We start from the raw sequence: 25,748 nt of genomic DNA on the forward strand, positions 1-25,748 counted from the left end.
ACTTCCTAATACATTGTTGATCAGTTTATGGGAATCCCTTCCTTTTTCCTTGATGAAAAGGTATGGTCTTCTTCACAATGTAAAACATGATTTATTCCATCTAATTGTTTAAATTAAAAAAAAAAATCTACACTTCGCATGATATAAAGTTTGGATTGTAAAGAGAGGTTTTAAAAAATGTTGACTTCTCTTCTGACTGAATACGCAGAATTCGGTGATTCACAGAGCTGTTCGCGCCGACCACTACCGTCCACTAAAGATGGACGGTTCCATTATAAAAGTTGATAGGTCTGAAGTTGCAAGATGCACAAAATGTACAAGATTACGTTTCATTCCTTAAAAACTTATTGATGAAGGCGTAACCGCTACTCATGTGATTATCTGAAGTTTATGCTTAGAACGTTTTATCATCTCCAAGCTCTTGTAAACACAAATTTAGAACTGCCCGGTATTTTCACTTTTCCAAATTAATATTACACCATATCTATTTATATTTGGTTATCAATCGCGTGCTGAGTGGTACTTCTAATGGGTCTTGGCGGCTTGATCTTCATCATCATTGAGATAGCTGGGGGAAACTTGGGCCGAAGGTTCCTCAAAGACAAGAACAAGTGCCTACCGACTTCATTACTCGGAGGAGTCTTCGTGCTGGCATGCGGTTTGAGACGAGTTGAATCTAATAGTCTCTTCGCCTTGCCTATGCTTGGCTCTATCTGTTTTGGGCTTAGAACCTGCGCTGATGTCTTCATCCGGTCAAGCCCTCTAAGAATCCTGTTTCCAAGGTTCCTACCAATTTCCATGTCTCTCTCTGTAGTATGTTCTTGAAAACCCTAACAGCCATATCAAATACTTGATGCGTTCTCCTGCATAAAAAGGCAGGAGAGAAGCAAGTTAAAACACAAGTCCTATTAATCAACAATGGATATGTCCTATACACAACTCATTACTCGGTTAAAGGCACCATTCTCTACTCTCATGGATCATGCTACACACGGCAACCCAATGGCCCTGCTGACTCTTATTAGAGATAAAACGGCGGCGTCTACGGAGTCTAAACAATTTTAACAGCTACCAAACACGTGAAGTTGATAAAACAATTGGTTTCACACATAAACTCCACTATATTTTTACGACCACCAATTTAGTTGGTCAAAGGAAATGGAATTTGGTTAATATTTAAAATTCAAACTCCACAATTTCCATCCAATCTTTTACTATAAGTCTTCACGATCAACATATATAAGTGTCACCAATAGTGAAAAAATAATAAACAAAACTCCATAATTTAAATGATACAATTTCTGGAACTCAAACGTCCTTTTATTATATCTTAAAGTTTCTTTACCATACACTAGGTGATAACCCGCACCCTGCGCGGAATGAGTGATTAAAAGAAATTATTACTTTTAATCTATAGATAAAGTAAAAATATATAGTCACAAATATTAGATATAATAAAAAATTGAACGAAATTATGCGAATTTATATACTGTAATTGGTTAGGTGTAATTGAAGTATATTATATGAAAATAAATCTTTAAGCGTAAGCAAATAATTAAATAAATTTATTATAAATTTAAGATAAAACAACACATAGGAATATAATTATTACTTTCATAATAAAAATTATGATAATATGAAACGAAACATAGGTAATAGAATAATAAAATACAAAAGCAACAAATTATAAAGAAACAAATAAAAAAAACTGATAAAACCACAACTAATACGAAAAATGTCTTTAGAACTCTAGGTTTGCAATCCTAGAAGGAGAAATTACAAAAAACTCAAGGCTACGTATTTATATACGTTAAATTAATCTTCTGAAATCAATCTCACCCTAATTATATAAGATATTCACTAATTATTATCACAAAATTTGCGCTTTAATCCCCTTTAAAAGCTTGCCTTAATACACGATATAATAAATCAAAGAAGATCAAATTAGGTAAATACTATCATACACAAATGATGTAATCAATTCACTTTATTTTTAAACACTTGTAACGATATCACCTTCGATTTCGGGATGATATTTAAACAACAAAATCATGTGATATAATTTTTAAAATCTGAATACATAATCTAACTTTCTTTATATACAACTGTAATTGCAGATGAATGCTTAATGATTATAAAAAATCAATCAATTAAAATTAGGAATTGATATGTAATTTAATTTGTCCAAGCAGAATAATCTAACTTTCTTTATATACAACCGTAATTGCCGGTAAATACTTAATGACTTTAAAAAGACAATCAATGAATATTTTGAATTGATATCTAATTTAATTTGTCCAAGCGGGCTAATGAATTTTTCAAATTCAACATAATAACATACATAGCTCCTTCTACATTTTGAAAATATTGAAATTGCCTTATAGTTGATATCATTTAAGTGAGACGAACATTCTTACTTATACAAAAACAAATTTATACTTGAGATTTCTATATTCTCAAAGATGATAGGCGTTTCGAGCTATATTCGATTTTTATTTGTACTTATATCATAAAGATGATAGGCGTCTCGATAGATGAGAAATATTTCTTGAACTAAAACCTGTGTTATACTACTTTTACTAAAATATATTTGTATCTACTTGATGGATATAGAAACTTAAGGAGACTACAAAAATCAATAATAAAATAGACTTTCTATTAATACGAAGGAGGCCGCGTGAGAAATGGGTAATGAATGATCAAATGAGTTATCGGTTATATAGATAGGAATCATATAATATATTATGTTAAGCTATATTGTAATGAATAATGGTAATATATGTAATTAGTCTAATGAGGAGAGGGCTTTTAATTAAAGGGTGTGAGAGTGATTCTAGTGTTGACACCTAAGAAATGATAATTTGGTTAATAGCACATGAGGTCAAGGTTAGTTTAAAATAATGCTCCTCAAATAATAAAAAAGGGATTATAAAATTCAAATTCCAAAATTAAATGGCATCACTACAAGTTTACATGGTGACACGCGGTTTTCATAAAGGAACATAGCTCACGTAAACATTATATAAACGTCCGTTCAGTAGCCATGCAGTTAGTCTGAGAGCATAAAGCTCTTGATTTTGTTTTTCTCTCTCTTTAGAAAAGAATTTTCGATGTTAAGATGAAAACAAATGCAAGCAAACTAAATTTGGAGGGTTTTAGTACTGTAAGTTGCTCTTTCTCAAAAACAAAGTCACACAAATTGTAAACAAGTTTTTTTTTATTTGAATAAATTTAATATTCATTCAAAAAAATGCAAGCAAACTAGATAGTTGCTAAAGTTAAAACAACATTTTAATACCACAAAAAGAATTTATACACATATCTACGTAAGTCCAATAAAACAAAGAAAACAGAAACAATCCATCCATATATCAACAAACCTTCACTTACAAAACCTGATCACAAACCTCTATAAATCAGTAACTTGGCTAATCAACTTCACAATCTTAAAAGGAACTTCCCAAACATAGAATGTCTTCAGTCAAAAAAAAAAAACTTCCCAAACATGAGACTCCTTCACAAATAAAAACAACACAACACCAACGTCAATAACCTCGCGCTTGGGCGGGGGTTCTCCCTCTAAAAGTGTCCACATAAACAGGTGGTGGAGCCCAATCAATATTTTTTTTCTTTTTTTTCCTCCATCGGGTGGACTTTGTGGGGTTTTGAATTCTTTTTTTTTCTATGTCAAGGGGGCTTTGTCTTTAGAGCTTTGTTTTTATTTGTTTTGTTTATTGTCTTTTTGTGATGCAATAGGTTTAGGGTTTGCCTTTCTCTTCGATATTGTTCTTCGACAATAGGGCGTTTCCGATTTTGCCGCATTCATTTTCGTAAGTCAATCTCTTTGACTCCTCCCTACAAGTTCTCTGACGATAACACCACTCATCTTCCTATAACGCCTTCTCCAAAATCTTTTATATAGAGCTTCACCAAGGTTATCTCTCATTTCTCTCTTATTTTTTCTTCCCTTTTTTTCTTTGTTTAACTCTGTAACCACCGATCCGAAAAAATGACTTCATCAGGTGCTTCAGTCGCTAATGCCGTCGTCGCCCACTCTCTTACCCTCGATAAAACTACTCAGTTCGTTGTTAGTCATCTCATCCGCTTTTAGGATTTCCAGAACGTCAAATTTGTGTGCATTTTATTGAATTAACCAAACATTCTTATATCAATCGAATGAAGTTGTGTTACATCCAATGTTTCATTCATCACCATTATAGTTAAGCCGACAAAACAAATGTTTAAAAACATAACAACATCCCAAACACCAAACTACACAACGCATTAACAACGTCTCTAGCCGACAATATTCCGTAGACTACTTAACACAACAACAACGTACCCGGCTCCGCGCTTACGCGGGGGCTATGCCCCTAGTTTAAGTAATGAAGCCAAAAAATAAATGAGAAAGTCTAGAAGACATTACTATAATTTACATTTGACCCTTCATAAACTAAAAATATTAAATGATAAAGATGAAAAAAAAACACAAACCTTATATTCCTATACATTCCTACACCACCGTAGAAGGGAGCTGAAAGTTAAATCGATTACTCATTCAAAGGAGGAACCATGAAGGATTCTGACAAAATCAAAGAGCTTGAAGAGATACCCGCTTCAAAAAAAGATTGAAGGTTTGTTATTTTATTTCTTCAAACTCTCTTTGAAATTCATTTTCTAACTGCTTATATTTGGTTTATTCTTCACATGAATGCTATCGGGTTAGCATTTCATGATTTCTTGTTTGTAAGAGAGAAAAACCCCAAGATTTATTCTGATTCCACTATGCACGAGTCAAGTTCTTATGATGTACTCAATGGTCGGATGGTTCAGATATTTAGGCATAGAAGATCAATCGATCTGTATATTGGTTCTTGATATAAACATGTAATGGGTTTTCTTCTATTTCTTTAAGCTCTTCTAATTTTCAAATGATTTGTATGTTGATTTTTTCTTCAGAAAAAGTAATATATTCTAGTTAACGGTAAATATTTATTGTTAGAATCAGAATTTAATTTTTTTAAAGAAAAATCAAAGTCTAACCCAAAGTGTATTCATATTTCTAGAAAAGATAAGTTCTTAAGATCGACTCACTTGTGGTTAAAATGTTTACTGTTATAGCTAATACCTTGACACTATTCTTATTACTCTGAACTGAAATTTCTTGTTTGTCGGTGGTCAGGAATTGACGTGATCTGTGAAGATTACAGCTCAAAGTTCTTCTAGACTTCAAGGTAATCCTAAAAAGACATGGTCTTACAGAACATCAAATAGAAAATCAATTTTCAGTAAATCATTCAATCTATACAGGACTACTATGTATCTTAATAAATTCTCTTTGATAACATGGATATAGAATGTCAAAGAACCCAATCGAGAAGAACATCAGTGAACTTATACAAACATAAATATTGTATTGAATGTTTTATATTTTACGTACTTTACATCTCTGAAAGTGATTCACGTAAAACGCATTGAAAGTCGACCAAATTGAGAAACTATCATCTGTCGTCAGATTGAACAAATCCCATCTTATATGCTTGGTCTGTAGACCAATACATATCAGAAACTCTGAAAAAGAATGTGTTTACTTTGAGGCTTTAGAATGCAGTATATATATATAACAAAAGTTAAGGCCGATAGTTTAGCATATTCCCTTTTAATACAGTTAGAGAGAAATATCCTCGTAATCACATATCTTGGCAATCAAGGTTACTTAAGTTATGAAAATTAGATTTTCAGATTTATTGAGTTCGATATTGATGTTAACAAAATTTCTAATTTCTTGTTTTGATTTTTAGTTATTGATAAGTAGAAGATTTGCAACTATAATGATTGGTCGGGTATTTATGATTTAGTATATTAACTTCCGAAAATTTAGTTTCTATTTTCTTTTACTTTTTTTTATTTGAACCAGATTTGCAACTATAATGATTAGCCGGGTATGTTGCACAGTTATTAAAGATCTCGTTAATATTCACAAATTTGAGTTTTAAGCCAATAAAAGCTTTTTTAATATGTCGAAGGTTATTTAATTGTTATCCATATGTGTAGGTTGATGGTTATTTTTTACTAAATTATGAATAAATTAAAAAAATGATTTGGGTTTCGGGGTTTGTTTCTTACTACACATCTAAAATTGCAACCTTCCAAATTTATAAAAATGATCATGTTCATATATGTTAGATACATGTTCATATATGTTAGATATTAATAATTTTGAATAGGGCATCATGTATAGTATTAAGCTTCATGCTGATATAATAGTATCTGAATCTGAAAACATTTTAATGTTGAAACGTGAGTGTTGATGGGGGCTGATGGTCTAATTTCGAATATATAAATATTACTATCTTTTCTTTTTTTTTATAACGTAAATATTACTATCTTTTTATAAGCAATACTCGTCAATGTGTTTTGCGATGACAGTAGTTATAATTGGTAAACTTAGATCCTAAGTTAAAACGTAAAGAAAATTTAAATGATCAGTTTGTTTCATTAATTCAGTTAATAACGCTGAAAAGGATAAGAAAATTAAATAATAATTAGTTTTCCACGGGGCTGTACAAATAAAATGACGACTTGAGATAGTGCACTTAATATGGGCCCACAAATTATATCACTATCGATGGTTTTGGAAATATGCATTGCGGATAATACAATTGACTTTTTATTTGGGATATTCTCTTATTTATTTTTGGGAAATTGTTTTTTACAACAAAAAAATGATAACTATGTCGCTAATTCTTTTTTGTACCACTTTTTTCTCTAATATCCTTTAGTATTTTCTAAAATAAATCAAATAAATAGTTTTACAAACAAAAAAAAAATTCAAAAATAGTAACTACTAACGAAAAACCTATATCATTTTATTGGTATTTTTTCCAGTTTTAAAAATATTTAAATCATAATTTCATATTTTGTTCTACAAAAAGTAGAATTGACATTCTACACAGTAGAAAATGTAATCCATTTTTTCATTGAATCTAATATGTTTAGAATTCGTGATCTACGTAAATAATAGTAATCTAAAAATATTTAGAAAACACATTATGCGCTTAACCTATCGTTCTAAAATCTGTAGAATTCAGAATCTACACGTTACTATAAATCTAAAACCTGTAGAAATTAGAATCTACACATTACTATAAATTTAAAACTAGTAGAAATCGATTTCAAACATGTTTATTTTGTTCTATATATAGTATAATACATATTCTACAGATAATGATAATTAGTTCCAAAAATATAAGAAGAGAATATTTGGAAATATTCAGTTTCTTTATTTAATAAATCATTTTTAAATAGTAATTTATGCATATATATTGATTTCTGTTTATAACCTTTTTTAACTAAAAATAAAATATACACAATAAAAAGTTATCTAAATATTAAATATTTTTTGAATTTTTTTATATAAAATTTTATAAATATTATCATGCTATTAAATATACAAAAATTGATCAATTAATTTATATTTATTTTATATTTTTCAATTAAAAAGTTTTGAATGCTAATAGGAATAATATGAAATTTTATGTTATTGATAACATAATATTTCTATCAGCTTTTTATAATAAAGTTGTTTAATGTAGTATACAATTATTAAAATCTGTTATGAAATTAAGTATAAAGTCAGATGGATTAAAGATTTTTTTATATTATATAAAGCATCCTTGTAAGCAAGAGTTAATATAAATGCAATATTATACATTTTTGGTTTCAAATATTGCATAACAATGAGTGTATAATTCGTTTGTTGAAAACAATAATGTAAATATTTAGACATCAAATAAATAAATAAATAATAAAAAGTAAACATATGTTTAATTATTAATAGAACAATTATATTAGGGTTATATGTATGACAGCCACTAAGCACATGATATGTCCACGACCAAACAAAAATGTATATTGCAATATTATATATTTTTGGGAATTTTAAATATCTTTTAATTATTTTAGTTAAAAATTATATTTTAATATTTAACAATTGTTTTATTAATTGTAATTTTGGATTTTTAATTGAAATTAAGGGTAATATTGCTATTTTGAAAATATTTAGCCTAATAGGACATAAAGTATATGAGATTTGTCTAATAGGACATAGTTATTATTTTTTAGCCTAAAAAAACAATTTTTCCTTTGTTTTTTTAAGAAAGAAAAAAAGCCAGTGGCATAATATTATGATGTAAATATCTCTAAAAAATAAGGGCAAAATCCTATGAGGGATTCGGCTTTAATAGTATAGACTTGGTGAAGATCCGCGTCTTGCGCGGGATGAAGACACATAATGAATATTATATATACAAATTATTTTTACATATTATTATTTATTTTGTGTGCATTATGTATTACGAAATAATATAAATATATTGAATGATTGAGAAGTAATAACTATTATGTATATAGTTAAATTAGAGTAATCACATAAATCATAATAATCACTATTGTTTACTTACAATTTATTGGTAAATAAATAAAAACAATTATTTTATTTATTTTATTTTATTAAATTTAAATGATATTGATATAATTATATAATATATTAAATATGGATATTTATTAATTGAGGCTTCATACTCATATAATTTCATTAACATTTTTATAGTTTTTGTACCAAAACAATTCAACCATTAATCACAAAATTTCCAGTGTGAGATTTTTAATACTTTTAGTAATCTATAATTTTTTTAAAAAAAATCAATGAAAATTTTAAAATTAAAATATTAAGGTCTCAATACTTTTGCAATGAAAATTTTGAAATTAACATATTTGTATTTTTATATGGTATGTGGTTTAATTTTAATAACAATAATATATATATATATATATATATATTTAATCTGAGTATCTATTAAATGAAACTTATTATTCATATGATTTTATGATTATTTATATCTTTTAATAAAAAAAGAGTTAAACCATTGATCACAAATTGTTTATTGTACGACTCTTAACAACATTAGTAATTTATAGTCGTTTTAAAAAATTTAAAATATAACATATAGAAAAAACTCTAAAATTATTATTATATGATTAATGGAATTGTTTAATTTGGTTTAAGAATATAAAATTAAAAAATGATGAAGGATAAAAAAATTGTTATCAAATCTTTATATTCAAAATCATTAATTGTCATATACATATTAATCATATCAGGTAATTCTGTATTTTTTATTTAAGAAAATAAATGAGAACATTGTTTTGTACACTACTAATTAATTTATATTTAATTTAATAAAAAATATAATATATCTTTAGATGGGCCAACTAAATTCTCTAAGATTTCTAAGAATCATTCTAGTAATAACACGTGGCTACAAGAGAGCGTTATAATGCTCTCAAATTAATATATAATATAATGGATTTGGTGTGATACTCTTCAATTTTCTTTTTCTATGGGGTTGCTCTTATTGTTAATTTTTTTCTCATCTTTCTGTTACATTTTTAGATTTGAATATAAGACCATTATTCAGTTACAAATATGTATATATATATATATAAGACCATTATTGTTACCATCTTTCATTCCCTACAAACGTTTGTTTTGGTAGAGAAACGATCAAAATTTGGATTTAAATTACACTTTAATTTGTAAGAAAACAATACAACGCATTAATTTGAATGAAATATATCATCAAGAAAATTCCTAGGCTAATTTTAATGAAATGTTTTCCATATACAATTTGTTTGAAGAATATGGTTAGATTAAATGGCCATGTTGTAAAAAAAAGGGCAGTTTACCGAAACAATAACAAAAGATCATATATATAATTCAAATTACAAAATATACAAAAATTGTCACAAAACAGAGAAAAAGAAGAAGAAAAAGCAAACAAAGACTTGGTGGGCATGCACTCCGTAATCAACATATTCAACATTCCCTTGTCTGATTTTCTTATTATATACACAAAGGAAACAAATAAAAATAAAAAGCAAACAACTGTATTTTTTTTTTTTTAATTTAAATTTTATTCAACCCGAGAATCGGGAATTCAGGTCCTGTTACAAGCACGATTTGAACAAAATTTCCAAGTAAACCTATTACATCCTAGTTTCGCCCACCCACTAAACCCGGCACGTTCCACTATTCAGCTCTAAGCATTCCTAGAACTCAGTTGCTGTTCTCGATCATTGGCGATGACCCCGAGAATGTGAGGTTCTCCTCGTTGCCTCGGATGCCGGGATTTCCCGAGTCACCTTTGACGTAGCTAGCTTCCGAGGATCACATCATAACTTGTAACCCTCCCTGTCGTTTAAGCGCTTATACGGAAATAGAAGTGGAGGTTTCGAGTAACCCTTACCGAGAAGAGCTCCAAGAGACCAAGCTGTACACACCACTATCCCGCCTCGAACCGTGCAAAAGACGAGTTGCTTTCACCGCCACCACCATATCAGGTTGCCTCCAAAACCTGCACAGAAAGTCACCACACTACCGGAATATAAAGTGAAGCTTACGGCACCGGGAAGTGTAGAAAACCAAACGTTTGACACGGAGACGATTAATGACCCCCGAGAACCGCCTCCACATTTGAGACCTCCGAGAACCGGACGTCGATGACTGAGCATGTTAGATCCCCAAACCCGTGTCAAACGGAGAGGAGAATAGACAATGAAGTGTCCGAGAGACTCGAAACCAAGATAAAAGCCGCCACCTTTATCTTGATTGAACTAATAGGAAGCCGAGTTGTGAAGAGTGGAGATGAAGTAGTAAGGCGAGAAGCCTCCGATAGCCATAGACGACCACCGGAACCCGCTGACATAACGGGTATAACCCCAAGCCGCTCCCACATGATTCTGAACAGAACCAAGCGCCATCACTCATGCACTCTAAGCTCACGAATCGCCTTTGAGGCCCAAGAAGACCATCGTAGCTCACCTAACCCGTGAGTAGAAGAACAGGTCCACATCGACACCGACATGAACTGGAGAACCAAAACCCTAGAGAAGAAAGATTCCCGACCCGACAAACAGCAGAGATCTGCCACCCAACCGAACTGAAGAACCATCCCGTACCTCACCAACCCCGAGGAGAAAGGACCGGAGAGAATCAGAGATTTGAAAATCGATTCTCTCCCAACTCAAAAGCCGACCATCCGCCACGAAACCCGTCTCATAACCTCGCCGTGAAGCCACCAGAAGAAGAGACATCTCCAAAATTGAAGATCTCGTGCGCGACCTCGCACCGGAAAGAAACCCAACAGCAGGACCACGAGCATATCGGAGAGAGGACTAGGGATCTAACGAACAGCAAGGAGAAAAGAGGAGCGAGGAGAGGAGCGGGTCCTCCTGCGGATGCACGCGCGCGGGCGCGCTGGAGACAGACGACTGTTGCTTTTGGAGTTCTGTGGTCGGGGAGAAGGATGGGATAGAGGAGAGAGAAAGGGTGTGGGTCTTAACTTCAAACTACTGTATATTATTATACATTGTTGTTCATTGATGGACATGCACTCAGTAATCAACATATCAAAGATCACAATCACCGTAGCCTCTGCAAACTCTTAACAGAGATCAAATCCAAGATGAAATCTCTGTAATCACTGCTCCTGGGTGTGATTACTCCAAGCTTTCTCTACGTCTTTAAGACAGACTGTGCCTCATACAGATTCTCAGTTACTACAAACGCTTCAGCTAGGATTCTATTGGCCATAAAATCTGGTTAGCAATCTATGTTTCTTAGCTCTTCCAAAAAGTAGAAGGCATCCATTTCTCTCTAAGATTTACAAAGACCATTGAAAATCGACAGTGCAATAATGGATCCACTGATGTTAAAGTTAGTCTTTTTAACTTCACCCATGTCTCAAAAGCTGATTCGTATCAGAACTTCTACAGAAGCTTCCTACATACACCCAAAAGCCAAGAGTACTGAGATTTAAACCTCTCTGGCTCATTTTAATGAACATTTTATGAGCATAATCATTATACCCATCAGACATTAGAGCAGCTAAGAGACGATTGCATACATCCCCGTCCAAAGAACTTCTTCTAAAACCCAAAACGCTATGAGCTTTCCCACCCAACAGAAGTGCGTCGATGAGGGAGAGATACACGGATGATTCCTTTTTTTCTCAGAAAACCCTTTTCGTTTCTCCTTGTACTGGTCCTACAACATCTTCTCCGTTTTTCTTGTTCGATTTTAATTGATAGGTTTTTGTTTCGTGAGTTTCAGGTAATGGGAGCCATCGTCTGATTCAGGAAGTCAGTTGATCTCACAGCACCGCCTTGATCATGAAATCCAGACTCTATCAGACGATTGTGCTCATAGGAAAATATGCTTCTTAATTCAATTTAGTTAGAGTTGAGAGAATTTGACTCGATGATTAGCCATTAATTCATAGATTTTATGATTATGAATAAAATAATAGACAGATTCAGCTATCAAAACCTAACGATTGTCTATTATTTATTGGCATATGTTATAATGTGTTATCAAAACACTATAATATAATAATATAAGTATCAATGGCAATAGTTGTAAATATGTTAGTAATTAAAGGTCTAATAACTAAGAAGGCTGAGGAGAGCTGTGAGATCGCCACCTCAACAAAAATGACAAAGTTGTTATTAATTTACTAAAGTAAGGTTTGTTATTAAAAGTGCTTATAAATTAATAAGTACTAGACCCTGATCTGCGCGCTGGCGCGCATGTATGAATTTTCAGTTTTTGATTATTTATTTTATTAAATGATGTATTTGTAATATTCGTTCATATTATATTCATTAAGTAAATATTTTCTTTTTGCATCTTAAACTATCTATTTTTTTACGAATGTGTGATATCATATAAAATATATAAAAAATATGAGTATAGAGTTAATTAGATAATTTTAAAAACATAATTTTTTTCTTTCGTGTGCGATATCATATAAATAATGATCCGCCCAGTTAACAAAAATTATGATTATTTTATGCGTAATTTTTTTTTATTTTGGCCATTTCCTTAAAATTATATTAAATTTTACATATTTTAATTAGAATATTTTTAATATATTTACCTTTTTATTTGAAATACAACTCAATATTTTTTAAACAATTATAACAAAATATTTAAAAAATAGTTTTAGAATTTGTTTGAAAAATATGAAAATTACATTTTAAATTAAAATTATCCTAAAATATGATAAGTTTTGATGTAAACGAAAACTCAAATTATGTCAAAAATAATGATATTCAATGATAATAACAATTTTAATTGATTATTTTTTTAAAAATACATTTACAAAAATATTGTTTGAAATAAAATTCATTTATCTTTCAAATATAAAATGAAAATATTATAATTAAATAATAAAAAATAAAAATAAAAACCATAAATTTAGCAACTGACAACTGAGTTATATTATGCTAAAATTTTTTTTCTAACAATTTATCAAATGACAAATGAGTTATGAGCAAATAATACCATATAATTTTTAAAAACATAGTCATTCTTAAATATTTTTTGAATAAATAATTATTTTTAAATTTAATCAACTGAAAATAATATCCGTACAATTGTGTGAGTCAAATTCTAGTTTTATTGATGCATGTTATATATTAGTTCTGCATGTTTTAGGTAACATTTTAATAATGCACGTTTTTAAAAATTTTCATTATTAAAATTATGCACGTAGGGATAACTCATGAGTTTTTTTGGTTGATTAAATCTCATGAGTTTTTTTGGTTGATTAAATGACATTATGTCCAAATTTATTTAAGGATATTTTATTAAGGTAACTGAAAAAGACAAACTATAAAATAAGAAGTTTAAATTTATTTAAGCATATTTCATTAATGTAACTGAAAAGACAATTAATAAATTAGTCAGTTTTATTCGTTTTAAGATATTTCATAAATGCAACTGAAAAAGACAAGAAAAAAAAAAGTTTAATTAATGAAGTAAGAACATTTTCAAATGAGTACTTCTCTTTAAATAATATAGAAGGGATACTAGGAACTTTTTATTAGCTCTGTAAATTCACGAAAGAAAAGGAAAGAATTTAACTAGATTGTGTTTAATATGAACTAGGATATTACGTTTTTTTAACAAACTGAAACTAGGAATGCTATAGTTGGTGCTTTTTTTTTTAGCAAAGGTGCATTTTCTTCTAATATCTTATAAGACCATCTCCAATGTATTCCCCTATTTTTACATCTAAAATAGAGGAACTCTATAATAGAGATGTGTTTTGCTCCAATGTATTTCTCTAAAATAGAAATCTCAACATATAGAGCAAAATATAGAGGAATGTTATTTCTTCCTCTATAAATAGAGGAAAAAATAGCAATCTCTATTTTAGAGGTAAAAATAGAGGTGGATTGGAATGATTTTATCTTTAAATGCTATTATAGAGTTAAAAATAGGGGAGGGTTGGACTATAGTTGGGTGAACTTGGGTGTTATATATGTCACAGAGATAAATGCGTTTGCTAATTACCACTGCTAGTGGATTAAGTAAACAAGTTCTGGAATTCATGCCTTCAAGTATGGCATTGAGTTTCCAACACTTGAGCAACATCATAACAAAACAAACACACACATATGTCAGCTATTGCAAATCATATCATTCCTAAGGTAACACTTGAATATTGATTGAAATAAACACCAGAGTTTGACGAAGTCTTACATCCATAAACAAAACACATTTATAAAAAGGCAATACTTTCAACATGTTCGGGTGAGACAGAGACATTACAATCGCTCACCAGTCCATAATGGCGCCTAAAACCTTCATCGTCAGCAATCCCATGGATCCGAACTCTTCTCAAGTCTTTTTTTTGAGTATTGTAGTGGAAAATGTAGAAAGGTTGTGCACAATGTGACAGTTTTGTTGGAGCAAAAATGATTTCACCAGCCTTGTTGGTGCCCGGGGAAGTCATATTCACCAAATCGTAAGAAAGGTCAAATGTTTGCTTGGACCAGACACCTTTCTTCACGTCCTCTAAAATCCATAAATCAAAACTGCGGAAGCTCAAAGGTTGGTGTCTAACAATGGAAGCTAACTTCCCTTTGTATTCTATCAACACTGAATAACTCATCAGGATATCCTTAGGCATTTTGATAAAACTTATCTTCTCATGTCTAACATCAAAACAGACAATCACCGGATTCGTTCTTGGTCTTGGAGCCCAAGCACCAAAATATATAAAACCATTAATGCATAGTCTATTCGTGAGAGGGGAATAAGGTGGGGAGGTTACCATATTGCGTGATTCTACTCCTCCTCCTCCTCCAAGTTTTATAACCTCGTGCACAACACAAATATGATAACCCCGGACAGGAGTAGGCACCAAAGACAATGCTTTGAATTGACCATCAACAGGATCGTATCCCAAGGATGTGCGGTTTCCTTTACAGGGCAAGGTAAAGGCTTGACCCGTGCTAGGGTTACATATAGTGAACTGAAAACCATGACAACAACCGACAAAGCCATGGACGGAAGGACAATCGGAGACGTGAGACAAGCTCAACGAAGGTATAGTCATGTGGAGATTGGCAGCCAAAGAAGAAGATTCATGCGAAGACGAGAAGATGAACAGACGCTGGGCATCACCCTTGACAAATACACTGTTGCTGAAAGCGACTGTAAACCGGGATCGGGTTGCAGAGGAGGACATAGCGTAGTAAGCATCGGCGAACCCTTGGCTTCGGATGATGGAAGACCACGTCTTTGACACGCATCGGGACCTCATAAGAGACTTTACAGGCAATCTGGTCATTATCTCCACCTCTAGATCTAAAGGGATCGAATGTAGTAGCTTACTTGGCCTCTTGACGCTCTCATCGTCCTCGTTACGTTCTCTCTCCTTGCGTTCCAAGCAAACCCTGGATTCGACTTTGCAAAGGGGTTTCTTTTGGTGTGGTTTAACCTGCAATCTAGTCATCTTCTTCAGATCAAGAGGGATCCGTTGTAACATAGTTCGACTGCTGCAGAACCTGTCCTTCTCATGTTCCTTGCGTTTCATGGCTGAAACTCCAAATTCGACTCGATTGGGGTAAATCAGAGAGAATCACTACTGCCTACTTCATCAATATTTATACTTTGACAAACCAAAGGAGCTTCCTTTTTTTTTTTTCCCTTAAAATTTGAGGTCACCTTGATAAAGACAGATCTACAAACGTTTTGTGTCGGAGCAATCTTACTGAACCGGATGGTAAACCAATCTGTTTGGAAAGCTGTCCAAAAACAGGATACTAAACTTTGGTATTAAAATTTACACCCAAAAACAAACATTGGAAGTTGTTGGCAAAGAAAAACTTTGGAAGAGACATTGTGATAAAACCTGATCCCAGTTGAAACTGAGACTACCATATGTTGCTCTCCATTTGTTTCATTCAGATGGTCCAAATTTTTATATACCGGAAAACAGAAAACCAAAGTAAACCGAACGGCATTTAGACATTAAACCGGATCGAACGCTCATTCAATAACAAACGTACAAAACACATGGTATCTGTTACATGGTTACGAGTCCCTTGTTTCCCCCTGGACATTGTTATCAGAATCTCCAAGGTTTTAATTTCTCTTGTATGATTATTATATGATCTTCGGGTCTCTGTTGTTTTGTGATCTTTCGTGTTTGATATTGTTAGGTCCTGGTGGTGTTTTTCTTTAATTATGCTCAAGAAACCAATAGAATTGTTTTTTCACACCCCGTGTGAAAAGGCTAACCAAAGAAGAAACGGAAAATAAAACTGATGTTTCGTACCACAACATCTTCTTTGTTTGCTGAGTAGTTGACCAAGCTGCTGAGATATCTCCAAACACTTTTTTGTCACAAAAGGTTGACCATAAGGTCTTTTCTGTCACTTCAGAGTTTCGATTTATTCTACATTTTATCTAAAAAAACTAGACGAAATGTATAGGATATTTTCAAAGTACTGTTAGATTTATTTAAATACTAGTATATGTTAAATAAGATATTTTTCTTTTTTTTTGCATGTTCAAAGGAAACCGTGAATAAACAGCTAACTAGCTAGTTACAAAAATGTGTACAAAAAATGTGTTAAAAAAAGAAGCTAGTTACAAAATTGAATTAAATAATATATTGTCTACACTCCACTCATCAAAGAAATGAAGAAAACCATAAAGACACAAGAGAGATGGAGACGGATAAAAAGAGTATGTTCATTTTGATCAAAAAAAAAAAGAGTATGTTCATTAGAGGAAGACGAACTCACATCAAGGTTTCTTTTGGCAATAATATATATATATATATTACTTTGCTGGCACAGTCTATCATCTCTTGTAAACATAAATTTATGTTTACAAGCTGATACTTCAATAATGATAAATAATATAACATAGAATCATCAGTCTCACTCATTTAGTTTTCGGAACCTCACACTCTTATAGCACGATTAATGGGGGGTTTTTAGAGTGGAATTTTTAGCGAAATATAAAAAACCGTCTCCTAACTTTTAACTAAAAAAGTTAAAAACCGGCTCTTAAATATCTTATTTGGTCAATGCGGTTTGGCGGCAGTTTCTCACTCCAAACCGATTGGCAATGTGAATATTTTAATTCAACATTCGGTTCGGTATAGGTGAACTGACTGTTTGATTTCAACCCTAAGTTTTTTAAAAAAACACCACATGTCCACGTTCATCTCTCTGAACTCCCTCTTTCTTTACCTCTCCAATTCCCTTATTTCCATTCTTCATAATCGTTCAAATTATCTTAAACCTTTAATCGGGTTTTATAAGCAACGCAGTCTCTATTTAACTCTTGTAAACCGGGTTTGAGAAACAAACCAAAATACATAAAATACATTTATAAAAAGGCAATACTTTCAACATGTTGGGGTGAGACAGAGACATTGCAATCGCTCACCAGTCCATAACGGCGCCTAAAACCTTCATCTTCAGCAATCCCATGGATCCAAACTCTTCTCAAGTCTTTTCTTTCAATATTGTAGTATAAAATGTAGAAGGGTTGTGCATCACGTGACAGTTCTTTTGGAGCAAAAATGATTTCACCAGCCTTGTTAGTACCGGGGGAAGTCATATTCACCAAATCGTAAGGAAGCTCAAATGTTTGCTTGGACCAGTCACCTTTCTTCACATCCTCTAAAATCCATATATCAAAACTGCGGAAGCTCAAAGATCGGTGTCTAACCATGGAAGCTAACTTCCCTTTGTATTCTATCAACACTGAATAACTCAGCATAATCAGGACATCCTTAGGCATTTTGTTAAAACTTATATTCTCATGTCTAACATCAAAACAAACAATCACCAGATTCGGTCTTGGGGCCCAAGCCCCACTATACATAAAACCATTAATGCATAGTCCTTCCGTTAGAGGGCAATAAGGCGGGGAGGTTAACTCATTACGAGATTTTGCTCCTCGTCCTCCTCGGCCGCCTCCAAGTCTGATAACCTCGTGCAGTCGAAAACTATTATTACCCTGCAGGTCAGGAGTAGGCACCAGGGTGGGTCAATGCTTTGAATTGACCATCAATAGGATCGTATCCTAAGGATGTGCGGTTTCCTTTACATGGCAATGTAACTGAAAACCATAACAACAAACGATAAAGCCACAGACGGAATGACACCTGGAAAAGTGACACAAGCTCAACAAAGGTATTGTCATGTCGATATTGGCAACCAAAGAAGAAGATTCCTCTCCCTCCTGGAGTGAAGAAGAGAATATGAACAGACGCTCTGCACCACTCCTGATGTATGCACTGTTGCTGAAAGCGACTATAAACCGGGATCAGGTTGCAGCGGACATACCGTAGTAAGCATGGACGAACCCTTGGCTTCGGATGATGGAAGACCACACCTTCGACACGCATCGGGACCTCATAAGAGACTTTACAGGCAATATGTTCATTATCTCTACCTCTAGATCTAAAGGGATCGGATGTAGCTTACTTGGCCTCTTATCGCTCTCATCGTCCTCGTTGCCATCTCTCTCCTTACGTTCCAAGCAAACCCTAGATTCAACTTTGCAAAGGAGTTTCTTTTGGTGTGACTACAAATCTAGTAATCTTCTTCCGATCAACAGGGATCGCTTCTATACTTCGGTGGCTGCAGAACGGCAGGTCTCATCAGGGCCGGCTGTATGGGGGGACAAGTGGTGCAACCACTGGCCAAAGGCCCCAAATCCGTGTCCCCCAGTAGTTTCTTGATAGTTAATGGCCAATATTTTTTTATATATACACATTTTTATATAGAAAAATTTTAAACATTCGTTAAATTTGGTTAAAAAAGGTCCTAAAATATTTTACATGTAAATAATTTATTTTTATCAAAGGTTTTATAAGGATACTAATGTAAAAAACTCTAAAATAGATTTTAATTTTAAAGAAACATCTAAACTATTAAAAGTGAAGTACAAAAGTAAAATAACTCTCTTATTATTTAAGGTTGAGTGCCACTCGTTTAAAAAAAAAAACAGAATCGCTGAATATTAACTAAACATTTCACGCCATATTATCCTTAATTTGTATATTCAATAACCATAAAATTGAACTCATACTCATAGTTCACAGAATAATAATATGTATTAAATTATTTAAAATGTATATTCTCTTACAAAAAAATTTACAGAAACCTAATGGGCTTATACCTTAAACTATGTATTTCTATGGCCATTATAATTAACTTTTTAATTGTGTTTTGTGTGATTGTTATTAATTTTTACAACAAAATATTAAAAACATGTAGTTACATGTTTTAAAGGTATTTATAATACATTTAGTAACAACATAAAATTCAGTTGGTTAATAAATATTTCGTAATACCAATTTTAATAATATTGGCAGAAAAGCTTATTACTCTAAGTTGTGCTAATTTGTTACTAATGAGACAAAATTATTACTCCCCCATTTCATATTATTTGTTGTTTTAGGGTTAAAATTTTGTTTCATATTGAGTGTCGTTTTATGTTTTCAATTTTATTTAACAATATTCTCATGTTTATTTTTCTATTGGTTGAAATATGGTTAGATGTATATGTAATGATATTTTTATTTTGAAAATATGCAAAATTAAAGTTTTTTTAATATGTGTGCATAAACCTAAAACGACAACTAAAATGAAACAAAGAGAGTATTTTCTAATTTACTGTTTAAACAAAAGAAAGTATACCCTCCGTATTTCTCTAAGTTCTCATAGAATAACTTTATTTTTATTTTCCTTTTCTTCTCTTTCTTACTTTTTTATTTCATTTCATTTTTCTCCTAACATTACCAATTACACTCATAATCTAATAAACTATATGGGTCAACATCTACTTTATGCCCAAAAACTAAAATAACTAGTCAAAATACTGAAAAATTAATTATTAACTATTATAGATTACATTTTTTACTAATACCGTGTAACTAAATTTTACAAGTAACCGTTCACACTGCAAAAACAGGAAAAAAAAACATTTTTTTTTAATTTTGGCTTATTTTAATACATTAGTTATTAGTATCTTTCATCGTTTTAAAAAAATCCAACTTCGTCTCAGTGAAAGAAAATCATTCTCGATTCTTGTGTTTTTTTTTTGAATAAGTCGCTGTATCCTGGTCCCCACCAAAGTGGATCCAGTCTAGTGGTGAGTATCCGTAACAGCTTCCATTATCAGCCGGAGTACGCTTCGGTCATTGGATGCTGGGGAAGCCCAGATGTTAAATTTTGCCTCTAGTGACCAGCATGATTCCTGATTCTTCTGATTTTTTGGTAAACTTAATTTCAGTAGCAAAAGACAGAACGGTCATAAAAGACTAAATCTACTTTATATACACAAGAGAGTACAATTTTGGTTATACAAAACAAAAATAGCAACCGAAAAAGTAGATTTGAGTTTTATCCGCACTTACTAGCTTAATAATTTTACAAAAAAATTGTAAATAGATCTATTATCAATTCAAAACCATTAATAAATATTTTAATGCTTTTGAAATATTTAATAATTAATTAAGTATTAAAATTTTATATATGATAGTTTTTTTGGAAATTGTCAAAAATATCACATTCATAATATCACTTTTCATGTCAAAAGATATTTATAACCCTAGGGTTAACTAATCTAAACTTAGAGTTTATAATTAAGGGATGGTGTAGGGTCTTTGGAATGTGAAACTTATGATTCTAATGAAAAGAAATTTAAAAAAAATATATACAAAAATCGAAAAAATGCAAAAAAAAAAACTATAAAAATGTTTGAATTTGAAAAATATAACTCAAAAATAAATAAAAAAATTATTTTATTTATTTATTTATTATTTAAATAATTTTTTATTATATATACAGAAAGAACAAATGTATAAAATTCTTTTGCCACTTAACGAAGAAGGTATTTTTGAAAATGTCATTCTAGTGGTGGTAAAGATGAATAATAGTATCATGAAAGCGGTAAACATGAAATTTCCCCAAGTTTTTTCTATTTTAATAAAATATCTTTTACTACATAAAACTATATACATGGATTTATATTTATTTTTATAAAGTTGTGATATAAAATATTTTTGGATAATTATATTATCAAAATGATTTTTTAATTATGAGTAATTATATATATATATATATATATATATATATATATCTGATCTATTTATTTATTAAAGGTAATAAATATATTAAATGCTTTAACTTTTAACGTAAGAGCAAAAAATATCATTCGCAAATAATACTATAAATATTCTAGAAATCTTTGGCAATGTACTGTCCAAAAAAATTCTTAAGAAATAGATGATTTATTATATCTTATACATATATATATATATATGTATATATATATATATATGAAAATTGAGCTGATTTAATATCACTAAACCAAATATAATATAAATATATATATAATAATATGAGTAAAATAAATATAATTTTTTTTCATCATAAAGTAAATATAATATAAATTTAACTATGATATATTTTAATTATTTTCAATCAATTATTAGCTAAATCATTAGAATTATGAGAAATTGCCACAAATACCACATTCATAGTACCACTTTTCATGTTTACACTAATCATTTTTATACTAATCATTTTTACTCTCACTTTTAATAAAGGGTAAAAGACACTTATACCCCTAGGGTTAACTAATCTGGACTTAGAGTTTAGGGTTGAGGCGTGAGGTAAGGTTTATGGAATGTGAAATTTAGGATTCTAATAAATATATAAATAAATACTTAAAAATATATAATTTTTTTTTTAAAAAAAAATAGTTTCTGACATAATTTTCGATTTTCAAACAGAAATTTTGAAAAAAAAATCAAAAAAAAAATTTATAAAAAAGTTTGAATTTGAAAAATTATAATTCGAAAACATAAATTTTTTTTTATTTAAATAATGATTTATTATATATATAGATAACAAGAGTATAAGAGTCTTTTGCCACTTAACGAAAAATGTATTTTTGAAAATGTCCCTTTAGTGGTGGTAATGATGACAAATAGTACCATGAAAGTGGTAAACATAAAATTTTCCCTAGAATTATTTATTAAGATTATGGAGGGCAAGACAAATAAGCAAAATTATCTAAAATTATGGAGAATATGACAAGTAAACAAATTAATTTATAACCTAAATATCATAATAATAAATGTATATATTAAAATATATTTTCTGAAATAATAGTATATATCGTTTGAATAGGTTAATGTTTATTAATTATTTTAAATATATCATGATAGATATATATTTATATTAAAATAAAATTTAAATAATAATATTAATTAAAGTAATGATTTATCCTAAAATCACCAGTTGTGCTGTTGACCTCTTCTGAATCACCACCATCCTCACTCTCATCATCTTCTTCATCTTCATCTGTGCTCATCAAGAGAGCATCAATCTCATTAGGATCTTCTTGGTGAGAAGAGGATGATGATACTTCTTGTTGGCCATAGTTACCATAACCTCCCACAACATACTCGTTCTGAAACGAAGAAGCTAATCCGGAGTTCACGAGCCTAAGTGTCAGCTCAGGATGGTACATCACTTGGCTGCGGTCATATGTTTGGTCGAAAACGACAAAGTTCTTTGGACAGACCGAAGAGGGTTGAAGTTCAACACCATGGAATGGTAACTTGGCACATGGCGGGAACAAAGCATCAAAGGATGACGCTGATGCATACGACGGGACGCTGTTCATGTTTCCGTCTCCCATTACGTCGGTGAAGTAGGGATACTGATTGTTCTGCATTAGAGAATGCCCGTGCAAAGCTAAAAATGTGAAAATAAAAAAAAACAAGTCCTAAACTGCGAGCTGCTTGATTCTTTACTACCAAATCTGTCTTCGTTAAGCTTTGAGCTGCTCGGTTACTACTAAACCAACACTACGTTGACAACTGAACCAAATGCTAAATCAAGTTGTTATGGCCATCAGTCTGAAGAGTCTCCACCAGAGCCCTTACCCCACCAAACCAGAAGCTTCCAAACAGAGTTTAGATCTCTTCAGAATACCAAACTCTTAATATCTCACAGTAATCAAAAGACAGCCGCCCAATTATCGGAAACTCCAGAAACCAGACTACGTTACAGGCTTAAGTAACTGCTGAAATATTCTGCCTGCAAAGATTTTAGAAAAAAAAAAAGAAAAGTTGAAATATCATACACACTGTGGTTTTTATGCTTTAAAGAATAAAACTATTTACCCAAAACATATATGATCTATTAGAGGGATACAATTTTCAATGCTTGATAACTTAATCTAATTCAAAAAAGTAGTTATTACCTGGCAAACTTGAACGGATTGGTAATTAGCAATGAAACATGTAGTCATCATAAAAGTTCCTATTTCCTTCAATGATCTGTTTCCCTTCTTCTTGTTTCCAACAATGCACATTCTCAACACTTAAAAAATAGTCACAACAACAACAATAGAGAGCTACCCCGAGTTCCGGATTAACAACGCCTGCAAAACGAGAAAGGAATGTTCACTAGTTTCAAAAACACAAGAAGCTGTGAAAAAGGTAAAACAAGAGAGCATTCGTTTCCACATGGTACCAAGGCAAGAAGACAATCTAAACTAGAAACCGACATACTATATGAAACAGCTAATAATAGAGGCAAAGCAAAAGAGACTACAAAGATCTTAATAGGTAAAATAATGATTTCTTTATCCCCTAGGAGAAGCATTTTTAAGGGTTTCCTTAAATGTCTATTGGTAGCATTGACGTGGCATCATGAGAAGTCTTTATTTGAGTATTCACATACGTGTCGTGCAGAGAACGCACGGAAGCAAATAATATGAATTTAATGCAGCCATTACATTCCTTAATAATCTGGTCACTTTCTTTTCGACGATATTTTCCAACTTGACTTTCTTTTCAACGTAACTTTCTTTGTTTTCTTCTCGACGTAGAGACGATAAGAATTTGGTCACTTTCTTAATTTGTTGTCTTAAAAATCTAGATATAATCATAGAGACGATCGTGTTGGTATGAGACAATATATACACCGGCTAAGACAAGAAGGCGAGCTTGGTGATTGAGTTTCCAGTACTCACGCGCTTCTTTTTATTCTGAGACAAGAAGCTCGTGAGTTCATGATGGCGTGAAGCATGTTTCCAGTACTCACGAGCTGCGATTGATAATGATATGGGTTGATAGAGGAGAGGACTCAGGCTGAAGGCAGAACGCTGAACTTCGTGTTATAGGTACGGAAATAATAGCCGTTATTCTCTCCGCATGCAAAAGAGTAAGGCTGTGACAATCCAAGAGTAAATTTGAAACTCTCTTTAGGCAAGAGAGCATTGTCTTCAAAACAACTAAGCAAAGCCACGAAACCAACCAGTTTACCAGAATCCGTACGTTTGATTTCTAAGTCTTTGGAAGAGGAAGAGAAACCTAACCTTTATGAAACAGAGGACGACAAGAACAAGGTAGTAATGTACTTCACTAGCCTCAGAGGAATCCGAAAGACTTATGAGGATTGCTGCTGCGTAAGGACGGTGTTGAGAGGGTATCAGGTTGCGGTAGAGGAGCGTGACATCTCAATGGACTCCAAATACAGGAAATAGTTCAGATTGCAGTAAGCGAAGAGAAACCTGTTTGTTTGCCTCAGGTGTTGATAAGAGGAGTCCACGTTGGTGGCATGGAGGAGATCAAGAAGCTCAATGTTGGAGGTAAATTAGGAGAGATGTTAAAAGGGCTTCCTGTTTGTGAATCTGTAGGAGCTTGCGCATGCTGCGGGGATCCAAGGTTTGTGTCGTGTACAACATATTATTGAATTAAATTGCGACGATATCAAAACACATAAAGCTCTAGACATCATATGTATCAACTCTATCCAAACGCTAATATGCTCTTCTCTCATCAAGGCAAAAGGAAGACTCTTTGACCGTCTTATATGGTGTGTTTGTAAAGATGAAGCTTTTATGCTTTGGCTGAACTAACGAGGTTGTTTTCAGATAAGCTGTTTGCTGTCTGAACTCACTAATATCTTGGCTTGAATTTTCAGTGTGCTTTGGTCTACCTTACTTGCTCTGTTTTTTTCCTTCTTCACGACAGCTCTGTTTCTTTATTTTATCCTCCAGCAACTTACCACCTAAACATTGTTTTTAAATAAGTATTTTGCAGTTTCATTATCTTTTCATGTATTAAAATTATCAAATCAATTTTTGTCATTGCAGAGATGCGTTCTTCCAGTTATACATATGTTATAGGACATGGCTTCTTTCTCTTCATGACATGTGTTGATTATATTATACAGTGTGATTCTATATTATTCTTATTAAATCTTAATTTAAGAGATCAATGCTTTATAGATTGATTATTTTTCTAGCGAGACGACGCTATGGGGTTTGGGATATTAGAAATTTT

General features: G+C 31.7%; 2 protein-coding genes and 1 pseudogene across 2 annotated transcripts; all 3 read right to left on the reverse strand.

The window, feature by feature from the left end:
• Window positions 1-14,545: 14,545 nt before the first annotated feature.
• Window positions 14,546-16,071, reverse strand: LOC106421779 (F-box protein At1g30790-like). The gene has a single exon (XM_013862598.3). It carries the CDS (start codon window positions 15,945-15,947, stop codon window positions 14,628-14,630), a length of 1,320 nt encoding a protein of 439 aa, XP_013718052.1. The 5' UTR covers window positions 15,948-16,071; the 3' UTR covers window positions 14,546-14,627.
• A 740-nt stretch (window positions 16,072-16,811) lies between these two features.
• Window positions 16,812-21,195, reverse strand: LOC125590247 (annotated as a pseudogene).
• A 1,118-nt stretch (window positions 21,196-22,313) lies between these two features.
• On the reverse strand, window positions 22,314-23,836 carry LOC106421721 (transcription factor bHLH144-like). Its single transcript, XM_048763617.1, has 2 exons — window positions 23,660-23,836; window positions 22,314-23,493 (listed from the first exon to the last, which is right to left on the reverse strand). Exon 2 carries the CDS (start codon window positions 23,126-23,128, stop codon window positions 22,655-22,657), a length of 474 nt encoding a protein of 157 aa, XP_048619574.1. The 5' UTR covers window positions 23,129-23,493; window positions 23,660-23,836; the 3' UTR covers window positions 22,314-22,654.
• Between the last annotated feature and the right edge of the window lie 1,912 nt (window positions 23,837-25,748).

The sequence above is a fragment of the Brassica napus genome, chromosome C7 (genome assembly GCF_020379485.1).
Source record: "Brassica napus cultivar Da-Ae chromosome C7, Da-Ae, whole genome shotgun sequence".
In the NCBI taxonomy this organism is placed as follows: domain Eukaryota; kingdom Viridiplantae; phylum Streptophyta; class Magnoliopsida; order Brassicales; family Brassicaceae; genus Brassica; species Brassica napus.